The sequence below is a fragment of the Heterodontus francisci genome, chromosome 24 (genome assembly GCF_036365525.1).
Source record: "Heterodontus francisci isolate sHetFra1 chromosome 24, sHetFra1.hap1, whole genome shotgun sequence".
Classification (NCBI taxonomy): Eukaryota; Metazoa; Chordata; class Chondrichthyes; order Heterodontiformes; family Heterodontidae; genus Heterodontus; species Heterodontus francisci.
Window position 1 is genome coordinate 77,843,263 of NC_090394.1, and position 27,544 is coordinate 77,870,806.

The 27,544-nt window shown below is 44.7% G+C and overlaps 1 protein-coding gene across 5 annotated transcripts in view; it reads left to right on the forward strand.

Annotated features, from left to right (window-relative positions):
* rab11fip3 (RAB11 family interacting protein 3 (class II)) overlaps positions 1–27,544 on the forward strand; it is a 116,159-nt gene that overhangs the window by 64,288 nt on the left and 24,327 nt on the right. For 3 of the 5 annotated variants that reach the window (XM_068056712.1, XM_068056710.1, XM_068056711.1), the window contains exon 4: positions 22,128–22,339. In XM_068056712.1, coding sequence (XP_067912813.1) covers positions 22,128–22,339 — 212 coding nt within the window. Of the gene's footprint in view, positions 1–305; positions 331–8,601; positions 8,707–22,127; positions 22,340–27,544 lie in introns of those variants that run through there. The other 2 variants (XM_068056714.1, XM_068056713.1) reach the window with 2 other exon arrangements.

Below are 27,544 nucleotides of genomic sequence, written 5' to 3' on the forward strand. Positions count from 1 at the left end.
AAGTTTACTTAAAGGGGGTGGCATCTAACTATTGAATGTGCTCAGATTATTGTTGGTTTCAGTGTTCTGCTGGCGTGTTTAAAATAGAGGCTGTACACAGAACCAGGAAGTGCCTTTCTGATGGGTTAAAGTCACTTAACACGCAGTTGCTTTTTGATGCTCAAAAAATATTCAAGTGGCAGGGTGGGGGCAAGGCACTGTGGATGGGAATGTTTTTCCATTAACTTCCAGCCCACTAGTGGCTTCAGTTTCTGGGATTTGTGTGGCCAGCCCTCTGAAATTGTGCAATTTCAGACGGGGGGAAAGAGTGAGTCAGTGCAAGGTGGTTAGGTAAGTTTGGATTTCCTGGTCAAATGGTTTGCCAAAAGAAAATTTGCTATAGATAAGCTATCTCGATTACTTCGGCTTTGTGTCTTTGCAAGAACGCAAGGCAGTTCAATGCAGAGGCATAGTATTATCTCGAAGGGCTATATTTAATGATTTCAGTTCATGTCAAATGGAAGTGTTAATTTTTGTTTTAAAGTAGCAAGATGGGGATGATTCCCTTGTCCTTCACAATTATGAGATTGACAGTTACTGTTGTATATCAGTTCTGTGTACTTGAGCATTTGCATGAGACTTGCTTGTATTTTGCGTGTTGCTGTGGGAATATGATGCTGGCTGGAGTCGGTCCTGCTTTGCATATTCCTGTACAGTTCCTCAAACTTTTTGTGTTGGATTGATGTACAGGAGAGATTCAGACACCAGAGGAGAAAAGGAAATCTTTCAGCATTTCTTATTCATTCATGGGATGTGGGCATTATTGGCTAGGCCAGCATTTATTACCCATCCCTAATTGCCCTTGAGAAGGTGGTGGTGAGCTGTCGTCTTGAACTGCTGCAGTCCATGTAAGGTAGGGACACCCACTGTGCTGTTAGGAAGGGGATTCCAGGATTTTGACCCCGTGACAGTGAAGGAATGGCAATATAGCTCCAAGTCAGGATGGTGTGTGACTTGGAGGGGAACTTGCAGGTGATGGTGTTCCCGTGCATTTGCTGCCCTTGTCCTTCTAGTTGGTAGAGGTCGTGGGTTTGGAAGGTGCTGTCTAAGGAGCCTTAGTGCGTTGCTGCAGTGCATCTTGTAGATGGTATGCACTTCTGCCACTGTGTCGGTGGTCGAGGGAGTGTTAGTGGATGGGGTGCCAATCAACTGGACTGCTTTGTCCTGGATGGTGTCGAGCTTCCTGAGTGTTGTTGGAGCTGCATCCATCCAGGCAAGTGGAGAGTATTCCGTCACACACCTGACTTGTGCCTTGTCAATGGTGGACAGGCTTTGGGGAGTCAGGAGGTGAGTTACTCGCCGCAGGATTCCTAGCCTCTGACCTCTTGTAGCCATTATTTATATGGCTACTCCAGTTCAGTTTGTGGTCAATGGTAACTCCCAGGATGTTAATAGTGGGGAATTCAGTGATGGTAATGCCATTGAATGTCAAGGGGAGATGGTTATTTTCTCTCTTGTTGGAGATTGTCATTGCCCGGCACTTGTGTGGCGCGAATGTTACTTGCCACTTATTAGCCCAAGCCTGGATATTGTCCAGGTCTTGCTGCATTTCTACATAGACTGCTTCGGTATCTGAGGAGTTGCGAATGGTGCTGAATGTTTGTGCAATCATCAGCAAACATCCCCACTTCTGACCTTTATGATTGAAGGAAAGTCATTTATGAAGCAGCTGAAGATGGTTGGGCCTAGGATACTACCCTGAGGAACTCCTGCTGAGATGATTGACCTCCAACAACCACAACCACCTTCCTTTGTGCTAGGTATGACCCAACCAGTGGAGAGTTTTCCCCTGATTCCCATTGACCTCAGTTTTGCTAGGGCTCCTTGATGTCATATGCAGTCAAATGCTACCTTGATGTCAAGGGCAATCACTCTCACCTCACCTTTTGAGTTCAGCTCTTTTTTGTCCATGTTTGAGCCAAGGCTGTAATGAGGTCAGGAGCTGAGTGGCCCTGACAGAACCCAAACTGAGCGTCACTGAGCAGGTTATTGCTAAGCAAGTGCTGCTTGATAGCACTGTCGATGACACTTTCCATCACTTTACTGATTGAGAGTAGACTGATGGCGCAGTAATTGGCCGGGTTGGACTTGTCCTGCTTTTTGTGGACAGGGCATACCTGGGCAATTTTCCGCATTGCTGTGTAGATGCCAGTGTTGTAGCAGTACTGGAACAGCTTGGCTAGGGTGTGGCAAGTTCTGGAGCACAGGTCTTCAGTACTATGGCTGGAATATTGTCAGGGCCCATAGCTTTTGCAGTATCCGGTGCCTTCAGTCGTTTCTTGATATCGCGCGGAGTGAATCAAATTGGCTGAAGTCTGGCATCTGTGATGCTGGGGACTTCAGGAGGAGGCCGAGATGGATCATCAACTCGGCACTTCTGGCTGAAGATTGTTGCAAATGCTTCAGCCTTATCTTTTGCACTGATGTGCTGGGCTCCCCCATCATTGAGGATGGGGATATTTGTGGAGCCACCTCCTCCAGTTAGTTGTTTAATTGTCCACCACCATTCACAGCTGGATGTGGCAGGACTACCGAGCTTAGATCTGATCCGTTGGTTATGGGATCGCTTAGCTCTGTCTATCGCATCTGCTTACACAGTTTGGCATGCAAGTAGTCCTGTGTTGTAGCTTCACCAGGTTGATGCCTCATTTTGAGTTATGCCTGGTCCTGCTCCTGGCTTGCCCTCCTGCACTCTTCTTTGAACCAGGGTTGGTCCCCCAGCTTGATATTGGTAGAGTGGGGGATATGCCAGGCCATGAGGTTACAGATTGTGGGCGAGTACAATTCTGCTGCTGATGGCTCACAGCGCCTCATGGATGCCCAGTTTTGCATTGCTAGATCTGTTTGAAATCTATCTCATTTAGCATTGGTAGTGCCACACAACACGATGGAGCGTAACCTCAATGTGAAGGCGGGACTTCATCTCCACAAGGCGGTCACTCCTACCAGTACTGTCATGGACAGATGCATCTGCGGCAGGCAGATTGTTGAGGACAAGTCAAGTGCGTTTTCCCCTTTTGGTTCCCTCACCACCTGCCGCAGATCCAGTCTAGCAGCTATGTCCTTTAGGGCTCGGTGATGGGCATTGAAGTCCCCCACCTAGAGTATATTCTGTGCCCTTGCCACCCTCAGTGCTTTCTCCAAGTGTTGATCAGCATGGAGGAATACTGATTCATCAGCTGAGGGAGGGCGATAGGTGGTAATCAACAGGAGGTTTCCTTGCCCATGTTTTGATCTGATGCCGTGAGACTTCTTGGGGTCCGGAGTCGATGTTGAGGACTCTCAGGGCAATTCCCTCCTGACTGTACATCACGACTGTGCCGCCACCTCTGCTGGGTTTGTCCTGGTGGGACAGGACATAGCCAGGGATGGTGATGACGGGATCTGGAACATTGTCTGTAAGGCATGATTCCGTGAGTATGACTATGTCAGGCTGTTGCTTGACTAGTCTGTGGGACAGCTCTCCCAACTTTGGCACAAGCCCCCAGATGTTAGTAAGGAGAACTTTGCAGGGTCGACAGGGCTGGGTTTACCGTTGTCGTTTCTGGTGCCTAGGTCGGTGCAGGGTGGTCCGTCCGGTTTCATTCTCTTTTATTGACTTCGTCGCAGTTGGGTACAACTGAGTAAGTAGCTTGCATGTAACAGTCCACCACATTGCTGTGGGTCTGGAGTCACATGTCGGCCAGACCAGGTAAGGACAGCAGATTTCCTTCCCTAAAGGACATTGGTGAACCAGGTGGGTTTTCGCAACAATTGACTGATTTCGTGGTCATCATTAGCCTAGTTCTGAATTCCAGATTTATTAATTGAATTCAAATTCCATCTCTGCTGTGGTGGGATTCGAACCCATGCCCCCAGAGAGATACCCTGGGTCTCAGGGTTACTAGTCCAGTGACTATCGCTACGCCACTGCCTCCCCATCAATATACCCAAGAGCAAGTGCTTTGGGATTTAGATTGGCCAGCTCACTAGTAATGTGTGAGGTATTTTTCCATTTTCTAGAGGTGATGTCAGGTAGTTCTTAGCAAGTGGATATGTGGCAGTAGGATGGACACTGCATGGTTCGAAGGAGATCTTGTTAATATGGATGGTGCATGTACAGATAGGTAATGAGTTACAGTGCGCACAGCTGTGGACTTGAACTCAAATGTTTTGGGTTTACGTAAATAGCTTAGATACTAAAGTCAATTGGAAACTTTTCAAATTTTTATGAAACATAGAAATGAGAGCAGAGGATCATAAGATCTGCAGGTAAGTCTCAATGAGTTATGCATTTCGGTGGGTATGTGGCTGTGAAATATAGCACATAGGCTGAAAAATCTGGGCATAGATATGCAATTTATTTGTTCACTGTGGGGTTCTGGAATTGATGGAAAGGCTGGTGTTTTATTGCCCATCCATCTCTAGCTGTCTTTGAAGGTGGTGGTGAGCCTTTTTTTTAAACCACTCCAGTCTGTGCAGTCAAGATACTCCCCACAGTGTTGTGAAGTTCCAGGATTTTGACTTAGTGATAGTGAACAGCGATTTTTTTTTTTTTTTTTTGTGTGCTAGATGTCCAAATTGGGCTGGTGTATTGACCTTTTGAGTTGAAGATCTTTCTACACACCTGCTGCTCTGGTCCTTCTGGGTGGTAGACTAGCCTTTTACGTTTGATGTTTGTGCTTTCAGTGAGCACAGGGGAGCAGTGACTGGGTAGTAATGCTTATGTTACTTTAAATATCCAGCCAGTACAGTGTAGTGACTTGAGTTGTTTAGTCTAGCAAAAGTTATACTTGGGCTTTCTGATACTCTGGGCAATGTTATCCAAAAATACTGTGATCAATTTTAGTCAGCACATCACAGAAGGGGACACTAGTAATTCAGGCTGGACACCAGTATTTAGATACTTCATGATAACTCTTTACAGGTGACTGTTCACAATAGAGATCAGTAACCATGTCCATTGCAGATCTTCCTGGATTGGTTTTTCTTTTTGGTCTGAAATGAGTTGTGTTTTGGGTGTGTCTTAGACTGCTAAATAATTGAATCAGTGAAAAATCTGACATGGAGGAAGATGCCTGAGTTATCCTACACTATTTTTAGTATTACAAGTATGGGCTTTGATTATAAGGTTAGGTTGGAGAAGCTGGGGTTCTTCTTGGAGCAAAGGCGATTTGATGGAGGTGTGTAAGATTCTGACAAGTTTGGATAGGGTAGATAAAGAAAAGCTGTTCCCATTATTGGATAGTACAAGGGCTCGGGAGCACAGATTTAAGATTTTAAGTAAGAGATGCAGTGGGGGGATGTGAGGAAGAACCTTTTTTACACAGCAAATGGTAATGACCTGGAACGCACTGTCGACAAGGGTGGTGGAAGCAGTGGTGAATCATTTTAATAGGAAATTGGTTGACATTTGATGGAAATAAACTTGCAGGGCTACAGGTATAGAGCATGGGATTGCTCTGCAGAGAGCTAGCATGAACTGGATAGGAACATAGGACTTGGGAGCAGGAGTAGGCCTTTCAGCCCTTGGAGCCTGCTCCACCATTCGATAAGTTCATGATCTGGTTGTGGTCTCAACTCCACTTTCCTGTGCTGAATGGCCTCCTGTGCTATTATGACTTGCACTCTTTGGGAGCTTTTTTAGTAACTTTCATGCCACAAGTGTCAGGCAATAACTATCTCCATGAAGAGAAAATCTAGCTAACTCCCCTTGATGATCGGTGGCATTCATTCCCATTGCTGATTTCCTCCCCATCAACATCCTGGGGGTTTCCATTGATCAGAAACTGAACTGGACCAGCCATATAAATACTCTGGCTACAAGTGCAGTTCAGAGGCTGGGAATTCTGCAGCGAGTGACCCACCTCCTGACTCCCCAAAGCCTGTCTACAAGGCACATGTCAGGAATGCGATGGAATACTCTCCACTTGTCTGGATGAGGTCAGCTCCAACACTCGAAGCTCTATCATGCAGGACAAAGCAGCCCACTTGATCGGCACCCCCTCCACCATCAGCACACAGTGGCAGCCGTGTGCACCATCTACAAGATGCACTGCATCTCACCACGCCTCCTTCAGTAGCACCTTCCAAACCCGAAATCTCTATCATCTAGAAGGACAGCAGGTGCATGGGAACGCCACCTGCAAGTTCCCCTCCAAGCCACATACCAGCCTGACTTTGGAACTATATCGTCATTCCTTCACAGTCGCTGCGTCAAAATCCTGAAACACTCTTCCTAACAGCATAGAGTTATACAGCACAGAAACAGGCCCTGCTGGCCATCAAGCACCTAACTGTTCTAATCCCATTTTCCAGCACTTGGTCCATAGCCTTGTATGCTATGGCGTTTCAAGTGCTCATCTAAATACTACTTAACTGTTGTGATGGTTCCTGCCTCAACCACCTCTTCAGATCCAGATTCCAACACCCTCTGGGTGAGAACATTTTTCCTCAAATTCTCTAAACCTCCTGCCTTTAAATCTATGCCCCCTGGTTATTGACCCCTCCACTAAGGAAAACGTTTCTTCCTATCTAACCTATCAATGCCCCTAATAATTTTATATACCTCAATCCGTTCCACCCACCCCCCTCAGTCTGCTCTAAGTAAAACAACCCTAGCCTTTCCAGTCTCTCTCTCCATTGCTGAAATGCTCCAGCCCAGGCAACATCCTGGTGAATCTCCTCTGCACCCTCTCCAGTGCAATCACATCCTTCCAATAGAGTGGTGCTCAGAACTGTACACAGTACTCCAGCTGTGGCCTAAATACCGTTTTATACAGCTCCATCATAACCTCCCTGCTTATATTCTATGCCTCGGCTAATAAAGGCAAGTATCCCATATGCCTTCCTTACCACCTTTTTGTCTACCTGTGCTGCTGCCTTCAGTGATCTTTGGACAAGTACACCAAGGTCCCTCTGTCCTTCCTAGGGTCCTACCATCCATTGTATATTCCCTTGTCTTGTTCGTCCTCCTAAAATGCATCACCTCACACTTCTCAGGATTAAATTCCATTTGCCACTGCTCCACCCATCGTACCAGCCCATCTATATCGTCCTGTAATCTAAGACATTCCTCCTCACTATTTACAACACCACCAATTTTCGTGTCATCTGCGAACTTACTGATCATACCTCCTATATTCACGTCTCCGTCATTAATATATGCTACAAACAGCAACGGTCCCAGCACCAGTCCCTGTGGTACAACACTGGTCACAGGCTTCCACTCGCAAAAACAACCCTCAACCATCACCCTCTGCCTCCTGCCACTAAGCCAATTTTGGATCCAATTTGCCAAATTACCCTGGATTCCATGGGCTTCTTAACCAATCTCCCATGTGGGGCCTTATCAAAAGCCTTACTGAAGTCCATGTAGACTATACTGGATGCAGCTACACCACATGGATTGCAGTGGTTCAAGAAGGTGACTCTCACCACCTGCTCCAGGGCTATAAATGCTGGTTTTGCCAGTGGCACACTCATTCAACATGAACAAATGTTTAAAAAAAAACTTGGGTTTTCTGTTTTGAAGGAAGCTCCTCTTCTCGTGTTCTCCATATTGCACCCATTGTTCAAGGAATGTAAAAGGGACTTTCTGTAGAATGTAGAAGTGTTGAAAAATTCCCCTGCCACAGTCCCTTTGCTCAGTATTTTTCAGAAATGTTGCTGCAGGAAAGTCTGGCTGCATTACACACCACAGGTTGGTCAGCTACTGTCCTGTTGACAATTCTTGTTTCATTGCGTTACTGACAGCTACTTACCTAGTGTCTGGATTGTGCATCTTTAACTGTAACAGACGTGTTGCACAGTTGTGCTCCTGAGTGCACCATTAATTACTGTTTTCTCTGCATAGAAGTATTTTTATGAACTGTTATAAACCCAATCTATCAGTGATGTACTCATGCTTGAGTTTCTACAAGCTATAATTATGCCATACAATCATATATAGACTCTACTGCTTTTATATAAAATTTGAAAGGTAGCTAAAAACCTACGATACAGAATGCTGCAGGAAACTCTTAATTCTGTTGTTTAAAAACTGTGTGAAGGTTTGATTTTGAGTTTCAATTTGACCAAATTCTACATTTCATTGCACTCTTTGGTATGCTGCGCAACTTCTGGCCAGTGATCCTAGACCAGGGTGGGGAAGATGCAGGCAGAGACCAGGCAGAAAATTGAGGTCTGACATTTCTGTTCAAACTAACAGGACCCCAACATTTGTGTCAAGTTCAGTCTTCGCTGTGTTCAGCATTGTATGTGGGTAAAACCGACACTTTAGTGTTCCTGCAGTTGACAGAGTTGCTGTACCTCTGTTCAGCAGCTGTACCCTCATCCAGCTGAAGTACCTGGTGCTCTGATAGAGGCAGTTTCGAGTGTGTGAAAAGGGCTGGGTTGTGACGTGGATGTCAGCACCTTGTTGCCCATGTACAAGGCTTCCTGTGAGTGGAGGTAACTGGTCCTGGCTGAGGCCAGTGAGACATGAGCGACCAGTTAAATCCTCCCTCGATTCTAATGAGGTAATCTATAAACACAGTGCTGATTGGTGGGTGTATGCAGAGGAATTGCAAGTCTCCGCATTCTGCTTGAACTTTGTACTTAACTCGCAAAGGTGGAATAAACACTGGGAAGCTGAGGTTGAATTGCAGCACTTTAACAGTGTGTTTGAACTGAGGACGTCGGGGGAAGGTAACCATAGGACCAACAGCACTGTTGGCATATGTTCCTGGTTCAGTTTTTGTTTTATCCAGTTTGGTTGCAGTGTACCTGGAAGAAATGTAAATTTTTCTACTTAAGAGCTGCTTGTTAGGTAGTGTATAATGGAAGGTGTTTGTGTACATATTGTGCTTTGCTTAATGCTGGCCTGTTCTGGTCGGCAGTTTGTTTTTAGCTTACTTGCTGTACGTTGAGTTCAGGTAGTTCAGAGGCCGTCTCGTCCTTGGAGGTAAAAGTCCTCATGTAGAGATTTCTAGTGTGGTGTTAGCTCTTGATTATTGTGTGAGCAATCCTGAGATTGACTGGTTGTTAATCCTTGCTCATGTTCCTATCTAATCAGTTTCTCTAGGAAATGGGGGACTTGACTTTACACTGTTGGTTTTACAGTGTGTGGATTGTCAGTGTCGGATCTACCCTGATCTCATAGAGTCCTCCCTGTTTATGCTAAACTGATGGAGAAGAAGCAAAATACATGTACTGTCAATGGGACCACTGTTTCAGGAGGGTGCCTGTCCCTGCCTGTTCACTGACTTTGAAACCATCTTTGTGTTGCTATTTTTGCACACCTGTATGCATTTTCAAGGTATGGAGTTATAATGGTTTGGTTCTCCAAACATCTGCCAGTGGGTGAACCACTGGTCCGGAGCTAAGGCCGGGGTTCCAGTCCATTGCCTGTGATCTCTACATCTTGGCTGTGGTGCTGATAAGAGTTACGGCAATTAATCTCTTGACTTTCGGTTTGGAGAGGAGAAACATAAATCTGGCTAGGTTCTTGCTTGCTAGCCGGTGATGTCTAGTGGAAAGGACACACTCTGATGTCTAAGATGACAATTGGGCTTAACTGTGATGCTTTCCATGGCTGAAACTCCCTAGACTGTTGAATGAAATATAGCTGCTTGAGTGAGTTGCTGGCATGGTAGAATTTTATATCAAGCATGAATTGCTCATCGTGTAGAACCAGAGGAAAAGTTACAGCACAGAAGGAGGCCATTTAGCCCGTTGTGTCTGTGCCGGCCAAAAAAACTAGCCACCCAGTCTAGTCCCACCTTCCAGCACCTGGTTCATAGCCTGCCCAGTTACAGTGCTTCAGATACATGTCCAGGTAGCTTTTTTTTTTAAGAGGGTTTCTGCCTCCAGCACCGTTCCTGGCAGTGAATTCCAGACACCCACCACCCTCTGGGTGAAAGTTTTTCATCATGTACTGTCTAACCCTTCTACCAATCACCTTAAATCTGTGACTGCTGGTAATTGACCTCTCCACTAGGGGAAACAGGTCCTTCCTGTCTACTCTATCTAGGCCCCTCCTTAATTTTGTACACCTCAATTAAGTCACCCCACAGCTTCCTCTGTTCTACGGAAAACAGCCCTAACCTATCCAATCTTTCCTCATAGCTGTAACTTTCGAGCCTTGGCAACATTCTTGTAAATCTCCTCTGTATGCTCTCCAGAGAACCCTGCTTTCTGAAGTCATGCAAGGTGCGAAGTAGAGGCAATTGTTTTTTTTAAACCCTGGTGGCTTACTGCCCCCTCCATGATGTATTCTTTGCCACCGATCCAGTGTGCATACCACCTTGTGTTCACCACCACTCTCTCCCTCCATGCCACTCTTTTTTTTTGATCTGTGTGCGCTGGGTTTCGGCCTTCAGAAGGTAGGTTAAGGCCCAAGGAGAACTCCAACTGCGGCATAACCAGAGTTTTATACAGTTCCAGCATTACATCCCTGCTTTTGAATTCAATACCTCGGCCAATAAAGGAAAGCATTCCATATGCCTTCACGACTCTATCCGCCTGTCCTGCCACCTTCAGGGACCTGTGGACATGCACACCAAGGTCTTTCACTTCTTCTACCCCTCATATCCTCCTGTTTATTATGTATTTCCTCGTTTTATATGCCCTCCCCAAATGCATTACCTCATACTTGGAGTCATAGTCATACAGCAGAGAAACAGGCCCTTCAGGCCACTTCGTCCATGCCGACCATAATGCCTATCTATACTAATCCCACCTGCCTGCATTAATTTCATATCCCTCTATGCATTTCTCATTCAAGTACCTGTCCAGATGCCTCTTAAATGTTGCTAATGTTCCTGCCTCCACCACCTCCTCTGGCAGCTCATTCCAGATACCCACTATTCTTTGTGTGAAAAATTTACCCCTTTGATCCCCTTTAAACCTCCTCCCTCTCACCTTAAATCTATGCCCTCTCGTTTTAATCACCCCGACCATGGGACACAGACTCTGGCTATCTACCCTATCTATGCCTCTCATAATTTTATATACCTCTATCATGTCCACTCTCAGCCTCCTTTGCTCCAGGGAAAACAGACCCAGCCAATCCAATCTCTCTTTATAACTCAAGCCCTCCAAACTAGGCAACATCTTTGTGAATCTTTTCTGCACCCTCTCTAGCTTAATCACATCTTTCCTGTAGTGTGGCGACTAGAACTGCATACAGTACTCCAAATGTGGCCTAACCAACATTATGTACAACTGTAACATGACATCCCAATTCTTGTACTCAATGCCCTGGCTGATGAAGGCAAGCATGCCATACGCTACCTTCACCACCCTGTCTACCTGTGTTGCCACTTTCAGGGAACTATGTACTTGCACCCCAAGGTGTCTCTGCTCAACAACACTCCCCAGGGCCCTGCCATTCACTGTATATGTCCTGCCCTGGTTTAACTTTCCAAAATGCATCACTTCACACTTGTCTGTGTTAAATTCCATTTGTCAATCCCTTGCCCACTTTCCCAGTTGATCTATATCCTGTTGTAACCTTAAACAACCTTCTACACTGTCCACTATACCACCAATTTTGGTGTCATCTGCAAACTTACTAATCATGCCCCTTATATTCATATCCAAGTCATTAATAGATATGACAAACAACAGAGGGCCCAGCACCGATCCCTGCGGCACACCGCTGGTCACCGGCCTCCAATCTGAAAAACAACCCTCCACTACCACCCTCTGCCTCCTATCACCAAGCCAATTTTGTATCCAGTTGGCTAGCTCACCCTGGATCCCATGTGTTCGATCCTTCCGGACCAGCCTACCATGCGGGACCTTGTCAAAGGCCTTGCTAAAGTCCATGTAGACAACATCCACTGCCCTGCCCTCGTCAATCCTCTTGGTCACCTCAAAAAAACTCAATCAAATTCGTGAGACATGATTTCCCACACACAAAGCCATGCTGACTATTCCGAATCAGACCTTGCCTTTCCAAATGCATATAAATCCTGTCTCTCAGAATAGATTCTAACAATTTACGCACCATCGAGGTCAGCCTGACTGGCTTATAATTATTTGGCCTATCCTTCGCACCCTTTTTAAACAATGGTACAATGTTCACAGACCTCCAATCATCTGGTACCTCTCCTGTATATAGTGAGGATTTAAAGATGATTCTCAGAGCACCCGCCTTCCTGGCTTCCTTTAACAACCTGGGATGCAATCTGTCTGGCCCTGGTGATTTATCACATTAGGGCACAATCCCAATTGGCATAAAAGATGTCAGACCCTCTAGTACTTCCCATCTCATTATGCTTATCGTATCTAATATTTCACACTCTTCCTCTTTGACAAGCAGATAAGGCTGAGGGGGGGACATGATTTTTTTTTTATTCATTCATAGGATGTGGGTGTCGCTGGCCAGGCCAGTATTTATTGTCCCATCCCTAATTGCTCTTGAGAAGGTGGTGGTGAGCTGCCTTCTTGAACAGCTGCAGTCCATGTGAGGTAGGTACACTCAGTGCTGTTAGGAAGGAAGTTCCAGGATTTTGACCCAGTGGCATTGAAGGAATGGCGATATAGTTCCAAGTCAGGATGGTGTGTGACTTGGAGGGGAACTTGCAGGTGGTGGTCCCATGCATTTGCTGCCCTTGTCCTTCTAGTTGGTAGAGGTCGCGGGTTTGGAAAGTGCTGTCTAGGGAGCCTTGGTGCGTTGCTTGAGGTACACAAAATTGAGGGGCATTGATAGATTAGATAGGAAGAAACATTTTCCCTTAGCGGAGGGGTCAATAACCAGGAGGCATAGATTTAGAACATAAGAACTAGGAGCAGGCAATTCAGCCCCTCGAGCCTGCTCCGCCATTCAATACAATCATGGCTGATCTCATCTCTGCCCCAGTCTCCATAACCCTTCAACCCATTTCTAATTAAAAATCTGTCTATCTCCTCAAATGTACCCAATGTCCCGACATCCACCGCACTCTGGGGTAGTGAATTCCACAGATTCACGACCCTTTGCGAGAAGTAATTTCTCCTCATCTCTGTTTTAAATCTGCTACCCCTTATCCTAAAACTGACCTCTCGTTCTAGATTGCCCCACAAGAGGAAACATCCTCTCTGTCCACTTTGTCAATCCCCTTAATCATCTTATATACCTCAATTAGATCTCCTCTCATTCTTCTAAACTCTAGACAATAAAGGCCTAAACTGCTCCATCTATCTTAATAAGACAAGCCCCCCATCTCTGGAATCAATCTAGTGAACCTCCTCTGAATTGCCTCCAATGCAACTACATCCCTCCTCAAGTAAGGAGACCAAAACTCTACGCAATACTCCAGTTGTGGTCTCACTAATGCCTTGTACGGTTGCAGCAACACTTCCTTATACTCTCTTCCTTTAGCGATTAATGCCAAAATTCCATTTGCCTTCCTTATCACCTGCTGTACCTGCATATTTTTCTGCGATTCATGCACGAGGACACCCAGATCCCTCTGCACCGAAGCACTCTGAAGTTTCTCTCCATTTCGATAATTTGCCTTTCTATTCTTCCGACCAAAATGGATAACTTTACACTTATCCACGTTAAAATCCATCGGCCAAATTTTGGCCCATTTATCTAATCTATCCATATCCATTTGTAGATTTCTTTATTGCAACTTACTATCCCACCTATTTTAGTGTCATCTGCAAATTTGGCTATAGTACCTTCTATCCCTGCATCCAGGTCATTCATATAGGTTGTAAATAGTTGGGGCCAAAGGCCCGAACCCTGTGGCACCCCACTAGTTACATCTTGCCAACCAGAAAAAGACCCATTTATCCCAACTCTCTGTTTTCTGTTGGTTAGACAATCCTCTATCCAAGCTAATAAATTGCCCCTAACCCCATGTGATCTTACCTTGTGTATTAACCTTTTCTGCAGCACCTTATCAAATGCCTTCTGGAAGTCCAGATAAACTACATCTACAGGATCCCCATTATCCACTTTGCTTGTTACATCTTCGAAGAACTCTAGCAAATTAGTCAAACGCGATTTACCCTTCATAAAACCATGCTGACTCTGATGGAATACATTTTGACTTTCTAAATGTCCTGTTATTACTTCCTTAATAATGGATTCTAACAATTTCCCAACGACAGATGTTAAACTAACTGGTCTATAGTTTCCTACTTTCTGCCTCCCTCCCTTTTTGAATAAGGGTGTTACATTAGCATTTTTTTCAATCCACTGGAACCTTTCCCGTATCCAGAGAATTTTGGAATATTATAAATAATGGATCCACTATCTCTCTGCTGCCACTTCCTTTTAAGACCCTAGGATGTAGGCCATCAGGCCCTGAGGACTTGTCTTCCTTCAACCCCAATAATTTGCTCAGTACTTTTTCCCTAGTGATGATTGTTCTAAGTTCCTCCTTTTTTTTTTATAACCTCTGCATTACCTGATACTATTGGGATGGTACTAGTGTCCTCCACCGTGAAAACTGAAGCAAAATACTGATTGTGTGTCTGCCATTTCTGTGTTCCCTTCTATTAACTCCCATGTCTCATCCTCCAAAGGACCAACATTCACTTTAGCTACTCTCTTCCCTTTTATATACTTATAGGAGCTTTTGCTATCCGTTTTTATATTTTGTGCTAGTTTTCTTTCATGATTTACCTTTGCTCTTATTACTTTTTTAGTAACCCTTTGATCTTTAAAGGTTTCCCAATCTTCCAGCCTGCCACTGGCCTTTGCAATATGGTATGCCTTAGTTTTTGTCTTTGTTATCCTTAAATTCCTTGCTTAGCCATGGATGTTTTTTCCACCTCTTAGAATCTTCCTCTCTGGAAGTTGGAATAAATTGATTATCTCCTTAAACATCTGCCACTGCTCGTCAACTGTCCTACCTTGTAGTCTTCCTGCCCAGTCCACTAGGGCCAAATGTGTCCTCATGCCTATATAATTACTTTTGTTTCATTCCAGAGCGCTCGTGTGGGACTCCAGCTTCTCTCCCTCAAACTGAATTTGAAATTCTAGCATGTTATGATCACTTTTCCCTAGAGGATCCTTAACTATGAGATCATTTATTAATCCCACCTCATTGCACAACACCAAATCTAGAATAGCCTGTTCCCTGGTTGGTTCCACAACATATTGCTTCAAAAAACAATCTCTAATACATTCAATGAACTCTCCCTCGAGGCTACCCTTGCCAATATGATTAATCCAGTCTATATGCATATTAAAATCACCCATGATTATTGCTGTATCTTTCTTACAAGCCCCCAGTATTTCCTGGTTTATACTGTGCCCCACTGCAGAACTGCTGTTTGGGGACCTATAGATTACTCCCACTAGGGACTTCGTTCCCTTGCTATTTTTTATTTCTACCCAGACTGATTCTACACCTTGATCTCCAGTGCCTATATCATTTCTCACTACAGCACTGATCTCTTCCTTTTACTAACAAAGCTAAACCACCTCCTTTTCCTTCCGAAATACTGAGTATCCTTGGATATTCAATTCCCAAACCTGGTTTCCCTGTAACCACGTCTCAGTAATCGCCACTAAATCATACCCATTCGTCTCCATTTATGCTGTTAACTCATTTCCGAATGCTTCATGCATTCAGCTACAAAGTCTTAAAGTTTGTTCTATTAAATTTCCCTACTCTTGTATAATTCCTTGGTGCAATATGATCACGCATTCTGTCCCTACCTTTATTACCAGAAAATAAATCAGCCTCACCACTAACCTGCACTCCTACCTTCTCCTTTTAACTTCCTATTTTTCCATGCAACTGAACCCTCCCCGCACTTCCACTCAACTCCACTGTTTAGTTTAAAGCCCTATTTAAGGAAAGGGGCAGAAGGTTTAGAGAGGATTTGAGGGGAATAAAATTCACCCAGAGGGTGGTTGGAATCTGGAACACACTGCCTGAAGAGGTGGTAGAGGCAGGAACCCTCACAACATTTAAGAAGTATTTAGATGAGCACTTGAAACGCCGTAGCATACAAGGCTGCAGGCCAAGTGCTGGAAAATGGGATTAGAATAGGTAGGTGCTTGATGGCTGGCACAGACACGATGGGCCGAAGGGCCTGTTTCTGTGCTTTATGACTCGGACGGTATCTACATCAACCCCCTCCTTTATGAAGACAGAGACAAAAAACTCATTAAGAACCCTGCGCACACCTTCTGCATCCACGCATAAGTTCCCTTGTACATCTGACAAGTCAGACAACTGGCCTGTGAGCATCTCTCTCCTATGGCTACTCTCTAACTGGCCAATTCTGCCCCTTCCTCTGTTCCCTTGCTTCTTGCCTCTGCCTTGATCATCTGATATGTTGACCTTTTTCTTACTGACCATCTTGATGCCCAAGTACCTCTTTCATTGTACCCTATTCACTCTCTACTCTTCCTTCACTGTTCACATTTCTGCATCCCATTTGCTCCCCCCTCTTCCTGTGCCCTGCTTTTTCATTGCTTTCCCTCCTTCCCCCATTAGGTGGTGTGGCAGTTTCAGTACCCTACTATGCATCCTCTCGTCACACCCACCCCCACCCCACCAATCTCCACTTGTATCCTTTTAGGGTTCCTTGCTGTTTTGTGGGATCTTGCAATGGTGCAAATTGGCTGGCACAATCCAATGTTAAAACAGTGACTGCCCTTCAAAAGTACTTCATTGGCTGTAAAGTGCTTTGAGATGCTAAGTAGAGGCAATTTTTAAAAAAACCCTGGTGGCTCATTGCCCTCACATGATGTATTCTTTGCCTCCCATCCAGTGTGCATACCACCTTGTCTTCACCACCATCCTCTCCCTTCATGCCACTTTTTTTTGTTTTGTTTTGTGTGCACTGGGCTTTGGTGTGCGCCTAAAGCCTAGAAGGGAAGTTAAGGCCTGAGGAGAGCAAAATAAAATGAAGCCCAACTTGGAGCCACTGTCCAGTCTTCCTGGAACCAGTTCAGAAACTGAACTCTTCATCCTCTGACGGTGTAAACCATAAGTTTAAAGAGACGACCTGTCTCGAGGTTCCAGGGCACAAGGTAGCTAGGTGAATTCACAATGCTGTAATGCATCCAGGGTTTCAGATGATGTAACAAAAAGAACAAAGTTGGAGTGTTTCAGATGATCAGCCTGCTGTACCTCCTATATGGTGACCGTAGACTGTGGGATTATCTTTAGTCTTTATGCCAATTGGGATTGTGCCCTAATGTGACCTGTGTTCCTGGAAAAAAGATATAAACTGAAATAAAGCTATACAAATGTCTGATTTGCATAAATATGCACCAGAATATTGCATCATTTCACAAATTGAGAACTTTGAAAAGTGTAGAATTAGAGGATGTACTAACCCTCACGGCCCGTTACCTGTTAAACAGGCAAAGTGACATTGTGTGACTGTACCTCCCCTCACTGGGAGATGGGGAGGTTATGTTGATTTCAGAAGCTGCCCATCCAAACATTACTACATTTCCACATGAGCAATGATTGTGGCCAAATTCAAACACACGTGCTGTGTTATTATCTTTTCTTATCAATGTTATATCTCGCAGCTCTGAACTACCAATTCACCCTGAACTTGGTGCCTAGAGCAATGCTGCTCATATTTCATGTAACTCTTTCCTGGGCTTTAGTTCCTGTTATGCTGAAAGTGGATTTAACACTAGATGCAATCATTAGTTTTGTACTTCCTGATGTATTGCTTTGTTTAGACAGGGGCTGGCTGGACTGTAAAACCCAGCCTTCTAACCACAGGTGTCATTCTTGTTAAAGAAAAACACGAGCATCCCAAACCCGCATCCAGTGTTGTAGTCAAGGGCCACTGCAGCTGAATATTTCCCAGTTTTTGAAATGGGGAAACCATTGTGAAGCCTGCTTTCCTGAATCTGTCTTTTGGGACTGCTCCTCCCAGTTTTTTTTTTTTACTTTTACTCTTGCTTTTCTCCCGTCATACGTTAAACATTTTCCCACATCCAGCCAAGCTCCAACTATCCACCTATTTATAAGTGCGGGCTGTAATGGACACTGATCTGGGAAGTGACAATGTTCAAGGACTTTGGAAGATGAGGGGATGTTGGTGATGGTGTGATAATTAGTGAGGAAAAAGAAGTTAAAATTAGGTTATTTTTGGAAGAAGGGTGTGATGATGGTTTTGAGAGGGAGGTGGAGAGTGAGCCGATTACAATGGGGACCAGAAAGGGAAGTTGGGTGGTTGGCAGTTTCATGGGAACAGCTTCGAAGGGAGCAGGAGATGGATTTCTGGTTGGAACATGTGGAGCCACAGGGGAAGGACGTTAGAGTTTGGGTTTGGGGCGATAGTGGGAGGGAGCCTGGATTTATTGTTACTTATCAACTCCATTTGGGCAGACAGGATCTCTAATGCATACTGGATATTTTTCACAGTGCAAGTGCATACAGTACTAAGTTCACAAACCCAATGTTGTGCTTTGTTGAAACACTAGTGAGAACTTTGTCTGACTGAGCTGTCAATGTGGAGCACTTCTGTTGGCATGTTGTGGAATTCCACAAATTTGTTTGAGGTAATTTTAATTTTTGTCCATTTTCTGATTGCAATTTCTTTGGTTGAAAGTTAATCATGGTAGTTCATTGGAATTGAAATGTTTGAATGCTCGTCATTTGATGAACGGAAGATTAACAGCACTGAAAACGCTGGAGTTACGTCCAAGGATTGGCTTTTAGTTTAGCTGCCGCAGACCGGGTTTGATACAGCATCTCGTTGTCCTCTATGTTCTACACTGTACACTGCAGGCTTGGAACCAGCTCGAGGGGATGCTGATTGAATTGAGGATCCAGTTTTGGGTGTAAGGTCCACCCAAGAACACCAGTTATGCAGTATAATGAGGATGTGCAAAATACACTCTGCTTCAGGCGATTCATTGGCATTCTAAGACCATGCCAAACTGAACCCATCCCTACTGACAATGTAGCTTTGTGGCTGTTTGACAATGATTGTGATGAGGGGGTGGGTCTGGCCTCCTTGATGGGCTTGGCTAAAATGAAGGCAATATAATAAAACCGATCAGCATTCAGTGAAACTGCTAAATCTCTGGTAGGATAGCACTTGGTAAAAACCTGTATTTGACAATGTGCCACTCAACTGAGAGGTTTAAATTAATCAGCTGTAATAAAACCAGTAGCTTCGTCTACACTACACTTCTGTTTGGAGTCTCTGGCCAGCAGAGCTCACTGAGTTGCAGATCAGTGTGTGTGGTTAAAGGATTGTGACAACTCAAAATTATGGCACTCCTATTCATGGGGTGTGCTGTGAATGGTTCACAGGATTATCTCCCTGTTCTAGTGCTGATATTCAGCTGCCTGTGATTCCTGTTGCTGTCTTTTGGGCTGGATGCATATGAGCTCCTTGCTGAGAAGCCATCAGGTTTCAGTGTGAAATTTCATACTGCTTAACGGCTACATTGGCATTTTATATGCAGCCATTAAGCATCACCTGTCTCTTGTAGCCATGTAACAGCTCCAGTCTTCATACTGAAACATTACTGTGACTGCACTGTGGGCCCTAGTCTGTGCAGACCTCCGCAGAGGTGAGGACTAGACTGAGGGAAGAATTCAGCTGGGTTCCTGCTTCGGTTGCCTAAAGAAGCTTGTGTGGGATTGTGGCTGAGGACAGGATCAGACCATGTTGAATGGCTACTTGAGCAAGATGCCCAAGGCCAGGGAGTGTCTGGGGGGGATGGGGGAGAAAATTGCTGCATATGGGATGCTATTTAACCTGTCTCTCCCACTGACTATCAAACCTGTATAACAATGGAGTGCAGTGTTTCAATGTGACGAGAGGAAATGAAAGGTCTGCTCCAATTACACCCTGTGACTGCTTTTTTCTTTTGGCCTCCTTATCTCGAGAGACAATGGCTACGCGCCTGGAGGTGGTCAGTGGTTTGTGAAGCAGCGCCTGGAGTGGCTATAAAGGCCAATTCTAGAATGACAGACTCTTCCACAGGTGCTGCAGATAAAATTGGTTGTCGGGGCTGTTACACAGTTGGCTCTCTCCTTGCACTTCTGTCTCTTTTTTTTTCCTGCCAACTGCTAAGTCTCTTCACCTCGCCACACTTTAGCCCCGCCTTTGTGGCTGCCCGCCAGCTCTGGTGATCACTGCTTATAACATTGTTGAAAAGATCCATTATGGAGGTTTTCTCATCTGTTCATTTTGCTTTGACGTGGCTGCAGACAGGAATTCAAAAACTGAGAAAATAAGTAGTTTTTTTTAAACTCCTTTTTTTCCATTCGGGTATTATAGGGTGTAGACTTTGGATCGGTTTCAGCAAACTGGGAGCTAATTGTATCCCAGCTGCTATCCCATCAAGTCCATGATATCCTCCTGGATCAATCTTGTGGCAGGAGATACTTTGAACCAGTGGCTCAGATTATTAAAGCATTCAGGAGTACAGTGATCTGATCAGAAATAAAACCCCTTCGATATAATCACAATACAAAACACTAAATTGTAATAAGACCTTTATTGGCAGGGGATGCTGAGCAAGTATTGTCCTGCTGATAAGTATTTCATTGAACTTGTCCATAATGCAGGACATAACTAGCTTGTAAAGAGTAAAAGAGAGCAGCTTTCCACCTCATGTGGTCACAGCACCCCAGCTGGGTGTTTGTGTAATACTGGGATTGTGATGCAGCTAATCTTCATACAGTGGTACCTGGTGGGGAGGGAGGTATTTGATTGGTGGGATGGAGAGTTATACTGTAGCTATGGCAACGGTAGATAGGTAGGTAGATAGCAGAATCCCAAATCCTGGCTGCCATTCAACGCAGCCATGACCCAAAGTTGGGTGGCTAGTGGGAGGTGTAAGGTGGCATCTGGAGAATGATTTTTGGCATGTTCCATCCAGTATCGTTGCAGACTGGAGCTTGGAGTATAACCCTTGTGTGATGTGAGCCGATTTCATGGGGTTAACTTATAGATATGTGTAATGTTGAGCGTGTTGACCTATCAACAATTGAATGGCCAGGTTGTGACCTTGCATTTGAATGCTCTTTTGAAGGAACCTTGCTGCAAACGTGGCGCAGTGGTTAGCACTGCAGCCTCACAGCTCCAGTGACCCGGGTTCAATTCTGGGTACTTCCTGTGTGAAGTTTGCAAGTTCTCCCTGTGTCTGCGTGGGTTTTTGCCGGGTGCTCCGGTTTCCTTCCACAGCCAAAGACTTGCAGGCTGATGGGTAAATTGGCCATTATAAATTGCCCCTGGTATGGGTAGGTGGTAGGGGAATATAGGGACAGGTGGGGATCTGGTAGGAATATGGGATTAGTGTAGGATTAGTATAAATGGGTGGTTGTTGGTCGGCACAGACTCGGTGGGCCGAAGGGCCTATTACAGTGCTGCATCTCTAAATAAATAAATAAATCAACCCATAGCAACAGGGAAGACTTGACATGAGGGAGATTGAGTATGGTAACCTGCTCCTGAGGAAAATGTTTTAGAATAGCCAAGTCCTGTTTGTACAAGGACCAGATTTGAGCGTCTGGGTGAAATGAACAGGTCTGTGGCCATGATGGTCGGTCCTGACATCCATATTGTTTGTTTCACAGGTTGGGAGTTAATTTCAGCCTCATTAGCTTGCAAGCTAGTTGGCCTGGTATTGTTGACAGCTATTTAATGAATCAGTGGGCTAATATATCTGTCCAATGGTAGGCACATCACTGCCTGTGCTTCCTTATTGATTTTGGAACCAGGTGCTGTGTCCTGTCAAGTAACAGCTACTTGTTTTCCCTGCTTGCTGTTTCAGTAGATGACCCTCCCAGTGTAAGATCACCTTTTTGTGATCACAAATTGCCATTTGCCTGAGTTTAAACTACACTTAAATCAGGCTGATTAGAAACGTTTGTTCCTCGTAGGTAGAAAGATTCTTGTTAGGCAAGGGAGTCAAAGATTATCGGGGGTAGATGGGAGTGTGGAATTCGTGACAGAAACAGATCAGCCATGATCTTATTAAATGGCAGAGCAGGCTGAATGGCCTACTTCTGCTCCTAATTTTGTATGGTCGTATGGACTTGCCTTACAGTGTCTCAAACTCTTGTTACTGTCTCTCTCTTCCTGTGTTCTGGTGTGATGCACTTTATTTTGCCTAGGTGATCTTAAACTTCAGAACACAAAGATCAGTGGACTAACATGCCACCTTGTTCCATTTTCAGACTAACGAGGTGACAGACAGCGCTTACATGGGCTCTGAGAGCACCTACAGTGAGTGTGAGACATTCACAGACGAGGACACGGGCACACTTGTTCACCATGGAACACACGATGAGTTGGAGACAGACAGTGCTATAGATGGCACACTGAATTCAGAGTTCACAGATACACTTGAAGATCCAGAAAATAGTGTCCTGTTTAATGGGAAAATGAAGTAAGTCGTGTTGTAACTGTACTGTTGGATAGCTTGGGACCTGTCCCCTCACTTCTGTTCGTCAACACTAACCCCCTGGTTGTTCTCTATATTTGGTGCTATAATATAATTTTTATCTCTGGTACCTATGTTTTGATCCTAGCCTAGACTGAAGGGCTGGAACTGCTGTTGGTTATGAAAACAGTTTAGTGAAATATACAACTGTTTTCTGTGGGTATGAAAGGGCTCCACATTGCCAGTGATCTGTGTATCTGGACATGGAGGGAGAAGGAAGTGGCACACACAAGTCAAAAGGTGTGTTGACTTCAATCTGGAGCTGAACCCAATTCCATGTTGGATGCAGTGCACCAGTAACTTGGCAAATTCCATTGTTTTTTGTGAGGTATCAAATAAAATTGTTAAAACGTAGACTGCCGAATAGGGTGGTGCCTTATACCTACTTATCTTACAAACTTTTACCCAAAAGAGATTAGTTTAATCCACTAGAGTGGCCAGAAGAGAGGACGCGTTTTTTTTTAAAATTGTATTGGTGAATCATAAAAATATCCCATTTATATTTTAAGTGCATTCAGTCCGAGCACAATTGGGCAAATAAACTCTCTGCAGTGGGGTGGGGGGGTTGCGAGGAGTGAGGAGGAGAAGGGGATCTGCTGTCTGTTGTGCTGCAACTGGCAGTGAGGATGGAGTAAGGTGGAAAGGGATGTTTGTGCAGATGGCAAAAAGTGAGTTCAAGTAAGTGAAGCCTTTGATAGTTGCATGCAGCACTGCATGCATCCTGTGTACAGGAGTCACTGGCATTGCACGTTCCTTATGGGTTTGTAGGAAAGATCAAGCTAAAAAGTGGAAGAGATCCTATTCTGGCCCAGAATGGCCAGACTCGCCAGCCTCCGGAGGTCTGAAGCAGTGTAACAACTAAATTAAAGTTGTAATTAATAAGAAAATGCCAGAAATACTCTGGTCTGGCAGCATCTGTGGAGAGCAAAACAGCTAATGTTTCACATCTGTGACCGTTTCATCAGAACTGGGAAACGTTAGAAATATAATGGGTTTTGAGCCAGTGAAAGGGGCGGGGGGGGGGGGGGGAGGGGGGAGTGAACAACGACAAAAGGGAAGGTCTTTGATAGTGGAAGACGGGAGAGATTAACTGACAAAAGGTTTCATGGTGCAAGGCCAAAGGGAGTGGTAATGGCACCAGTAAAGAAACAAAGGATGTCTGGAGGGGTGAATGGCAGGGTACTCTTTTTTTAATTAAAAGCAAAATACTGCGGATGCTGGAAATCTGAAACAAAAACAAGAAATGCTGGATTCACTCAGCAGGTCTGGCAGCATCTGTGGAAAGAGAAGCAGAGTTAACGTTTCGGGTCAGTTCCGAAGAAGGGTCACTGACCCGAAACGTTAACTCTGCTTCTCTTTCCACAGATGCTGCCAGACCTGCTGAGTGAATCCAGCATTTCTTGTTTTTGTACTCTTTTTTTAATTATTCTTTCATGGGTGTGAGCGTCGCTGGCAAGACCAGCATTTGTTGCCCATCCTAATAGTCCTTGAATAGCTGCCATCCAAATGCAAAGTAAAGGGAATGAGAGAAGTGTGAGGAAAAAGCAAACCAACAAAGAAAAATGAGACAAAATGGGGGCAGAGGTTATGATTGTTGAACTGAGTCAGGAAGGTTGTAAAATGCACAGTTGAAGGATGAGCTGCTGTTCCTTGAGCTTGTGTTGAGCTTCATTGGAACACTAGCAGGCCAAGGACAAAGGTCAGAGTATGGTACGAGGTGAAGAATTAAAATGACAGGCCACTGGAAGCTTGGGAACTGAACAGTGTTCTGCAAAGCAGAAACCATTCTCCCCACCCCAAAACCTATTACACTTCTGACTTTTCCCAGTTCAGATGAAAGCTCACTGAACTGAAACGTTGGCTGTGTTTCTGTCTCCACAGATGCTGCCAAACCTGTTCAGTATTTCCAGCATCTTTTATTTTTAATTTCACATTTGCAGTATTTTGTTTTTGTGTTGAAGCAAAGTTTGTATTGGGTTCCTGGGATGAGATCAGTTTTATCCTGGACCATTTTACCTCTTAAACAGTCGATCATGTGTTCCCCTGTTCATTTAGGGGTGGTGAGGAACTTCCTAAATAGCTGCCTTCTGTGCTATAAATGATTGACTCTGCTGCCTCCAATAAAAGGGAAGTTTCATTGTTCTATCAAACCTGGCTGTCTTTGTCAATAGCCGTCCTTGCTACGGGGTTTAATAAGAAGTAATCTGAAAAATCATGGTCGGCTAGCACACATTGTACAAAATGCAAGCTATAATTAACCAGAACATCCTGTAACCAAAACTAATGATCTCGTTTCCAGAGCTGGTAATGTATTCCCTCCAAAAGAGGTCAACCACTGATTTTGTAGAGTATACATTTGGTAGTTGCATTTAAGACCTGGGTACCTTCCTCTGATACATAGCCAGGCCTCTCATTTCCATCTCTGCATTATCCATTCTCTAATACTGCAACCTTTGGCTCTCTACCTGAGCTATTTACTGTAATGAAGAATCCCTGAACCTCTCCTCCTTGACACCAATGTTATGACCTCAGTGAGACTGTAAATGTTGAAAAAAATGAACCTCAAGATCAATTTAAAGAATTACCCAACAAGATTTCACAGTTTCAGACTTCTATTACATGAATTAAACTAAAAGAAATCCCCATTAACTAAATAGTACTTTGAGTAGTTGATGCCCCAAATTACAAAGGTATTTTCTTCTTAAAACACTTGTAAACCTCATACCACACTTATACATTACACAGTCCTCTTTGGCAAGATCTTTGTGGTTGAAAGTCCCAAACTCCTCCCAGTAACGATGGGTTCGATAGCCCAGACATTTCCAAAATCGATGTCCTCTTCGCTCACTTTTCTGAGCACTTTACCTGAATGTCTCTCCCCTGGTGATTCTATTGGGCTTTTACTTCTCCACGAATGTCCATTTTCAAAACCGGTTCAAGTTTTTGCAGCATTTTTGCTGTTACCAGGCTTCTGAGAGCAGGTCTCTTTTTTTTTTTTCCTCTTTCTCTCGCTCTCGTGATCCCCTCTCTCTCTCGCGCTCGCTCCGTCTCGTGCTCCCCCCTCTCTCGCTTCCGGAAAATCTGTTCATATTTATCTGGCACTGAAGTCCAGAAGGCTTGTTTCAGTTCAGCCACCTGGGGCTAGAGGGTTGGATAAGGGGACAAAAAGGAGCCTTATGGCAGCTTCAGAGGGCTGAAAACAGCGGAGGCCCAAGAGGAGTATAGGAAGTGTAGCGGGGTACTTCAAGTAATTAGGAGAGCGAAGAGGGGGCATGAAAAATCACTGGCAGACAAGATAAAGGAAAATCCCAAGGCATTTTATAAGTGTGTTAAGGGAACGAGGATAACCAGGGAAAATGTGGAGCCCATTAGGGATCAAAGAGGCAATCTGTGTGTGGAACTGGAGGACATAGGTGAGGTTTTGAATGTTACTTTCCATCTGTGCTTTCTAGGGAGAGGGGTGATGTAGGTGGAGTGATCAGGGAGAGGGATTGTGATATACTTGATCGAATTAGCATTAAAAAGGAGGAAGTATTGGCTGTATTAGCGGGCTTAAAGGTGGATAAATCCCCAGGCCTGGATGAGATGTATCCCAGGCTGTTAAGTGAGGCAAGGGAGGAGATAGCAGGGGCTCTGACACAAATTTTCAAATCCTCTCTGGCCATGGGAGAGGTACTGGAGGACAGCGAATGAGGTACCATTATTCAAGGGTAGCAGGGATAAACCAGGTAATTATAGGCCAGTGAGTCTAACATCATTGGGGCGGCACAGTGGTTAGCACTGCAGCCTCACAGCTGCAGTGACCTGGGTTCGGTTCTGGGTACCGCCTGTGCGGAGTTTGTAAGTTCTCCCTGTGACCGCGTGGGTTTCCGCCGGGTGCTCCAGTTTCCTCCCACAGCTAAAGACTTGTAGCTTGATGGGTAAATTGGCCATTGTAAATTGCCCCTAGTGCAGGTAGGTGGTAGGAGAATAGTGGGGATGTGGTAGGGAATATGGGATTAATGTAGGATTAGTATAAATGGGTGGTTGTTGGTCGGCACAGACTCGGTGGGCCGAAGGGCCTGTTTCAGTGCTGTATCACTCTATGATCTATCTATGATCAGTGGAAGGGAAATTATTGGAAAAAGTTGAGACAGGATTAATCTCCACTTGGAGAGGCAGGGATAGTCAGCTTGGCTTTGTCAGGGGGAGATAATGTCTAACAAAGTTGATTTTTTTTACGAGGAAGTGACTAGATGTGTAGATGAGGGTAAAGCAGTTGCTGTAGTCTACATGGACTTCAGTAAGGCTTTTGATAAGGCCCCGCATAGGTGATTGGTCAAGAAGGTAAGAGCCCATGGGATCCAGGGCAAATTGGATCCAAAATTGGCTTAGTGGCAGGAGGCCACTAAGTGGTGATGGTCAAGGGTTGTTTTTGCGATTGGAAACCTGTGACCAGTGAGTTACCAGGGAGCGGTGCTGGGACCTTTACTGTTTGTAGTGTACATTAATGATTTTAGTCGTGAATATAGGAGGTATAATCATTAAGTTCGCAGATGACACGAAAATTGGTGTCATAAATAGTGAGGAGGAAAGCCTTAGACTACAGGACGATATAGATGGGCAGAGCAATGGCAGATGGAATTTAATCCTGAGAAGTGTGAGGTGATGCACTTTGGGAGGTCTAACAGGACAAAGGAATATACAATGGATGGTGAACCCTAGGGAGTTCAGAGGGTCTTTGGTGTACTTGTCTATAGATCACTGAACGCAGCAGTACAGGTAGATAAGGTGGTTAGGAAGGCATATGGGATACTTGACTTTATTAGCCGAGGCATAGAATATAAGCGCAGGGAGGTTATGATGGAGCTGTATAAAATGCTAGTTAGGCCACAGCTGGAGTACTGTGTACAGTTTTGGTCACCACACTATAGGAAGGATGTGATTGCACTGGAGAGGGTGCAGAGGAGATTCACCAGGATGTTGCCTGGGCTGGAGCATTTCAGCTATGAAGAGAGACTGGATAGGCTGGGGTTGTTTTCCTTGGAATGGAGAAGGCTGAGGGGGGGATATGATTGAGGTATACAAAATTGAGGGGCATTGATGGGATCAATAGGAAGAATCTTTTTCCCTGAGCAGAGGGAAATAACCAGGGGGCATAGATTTAAGGTA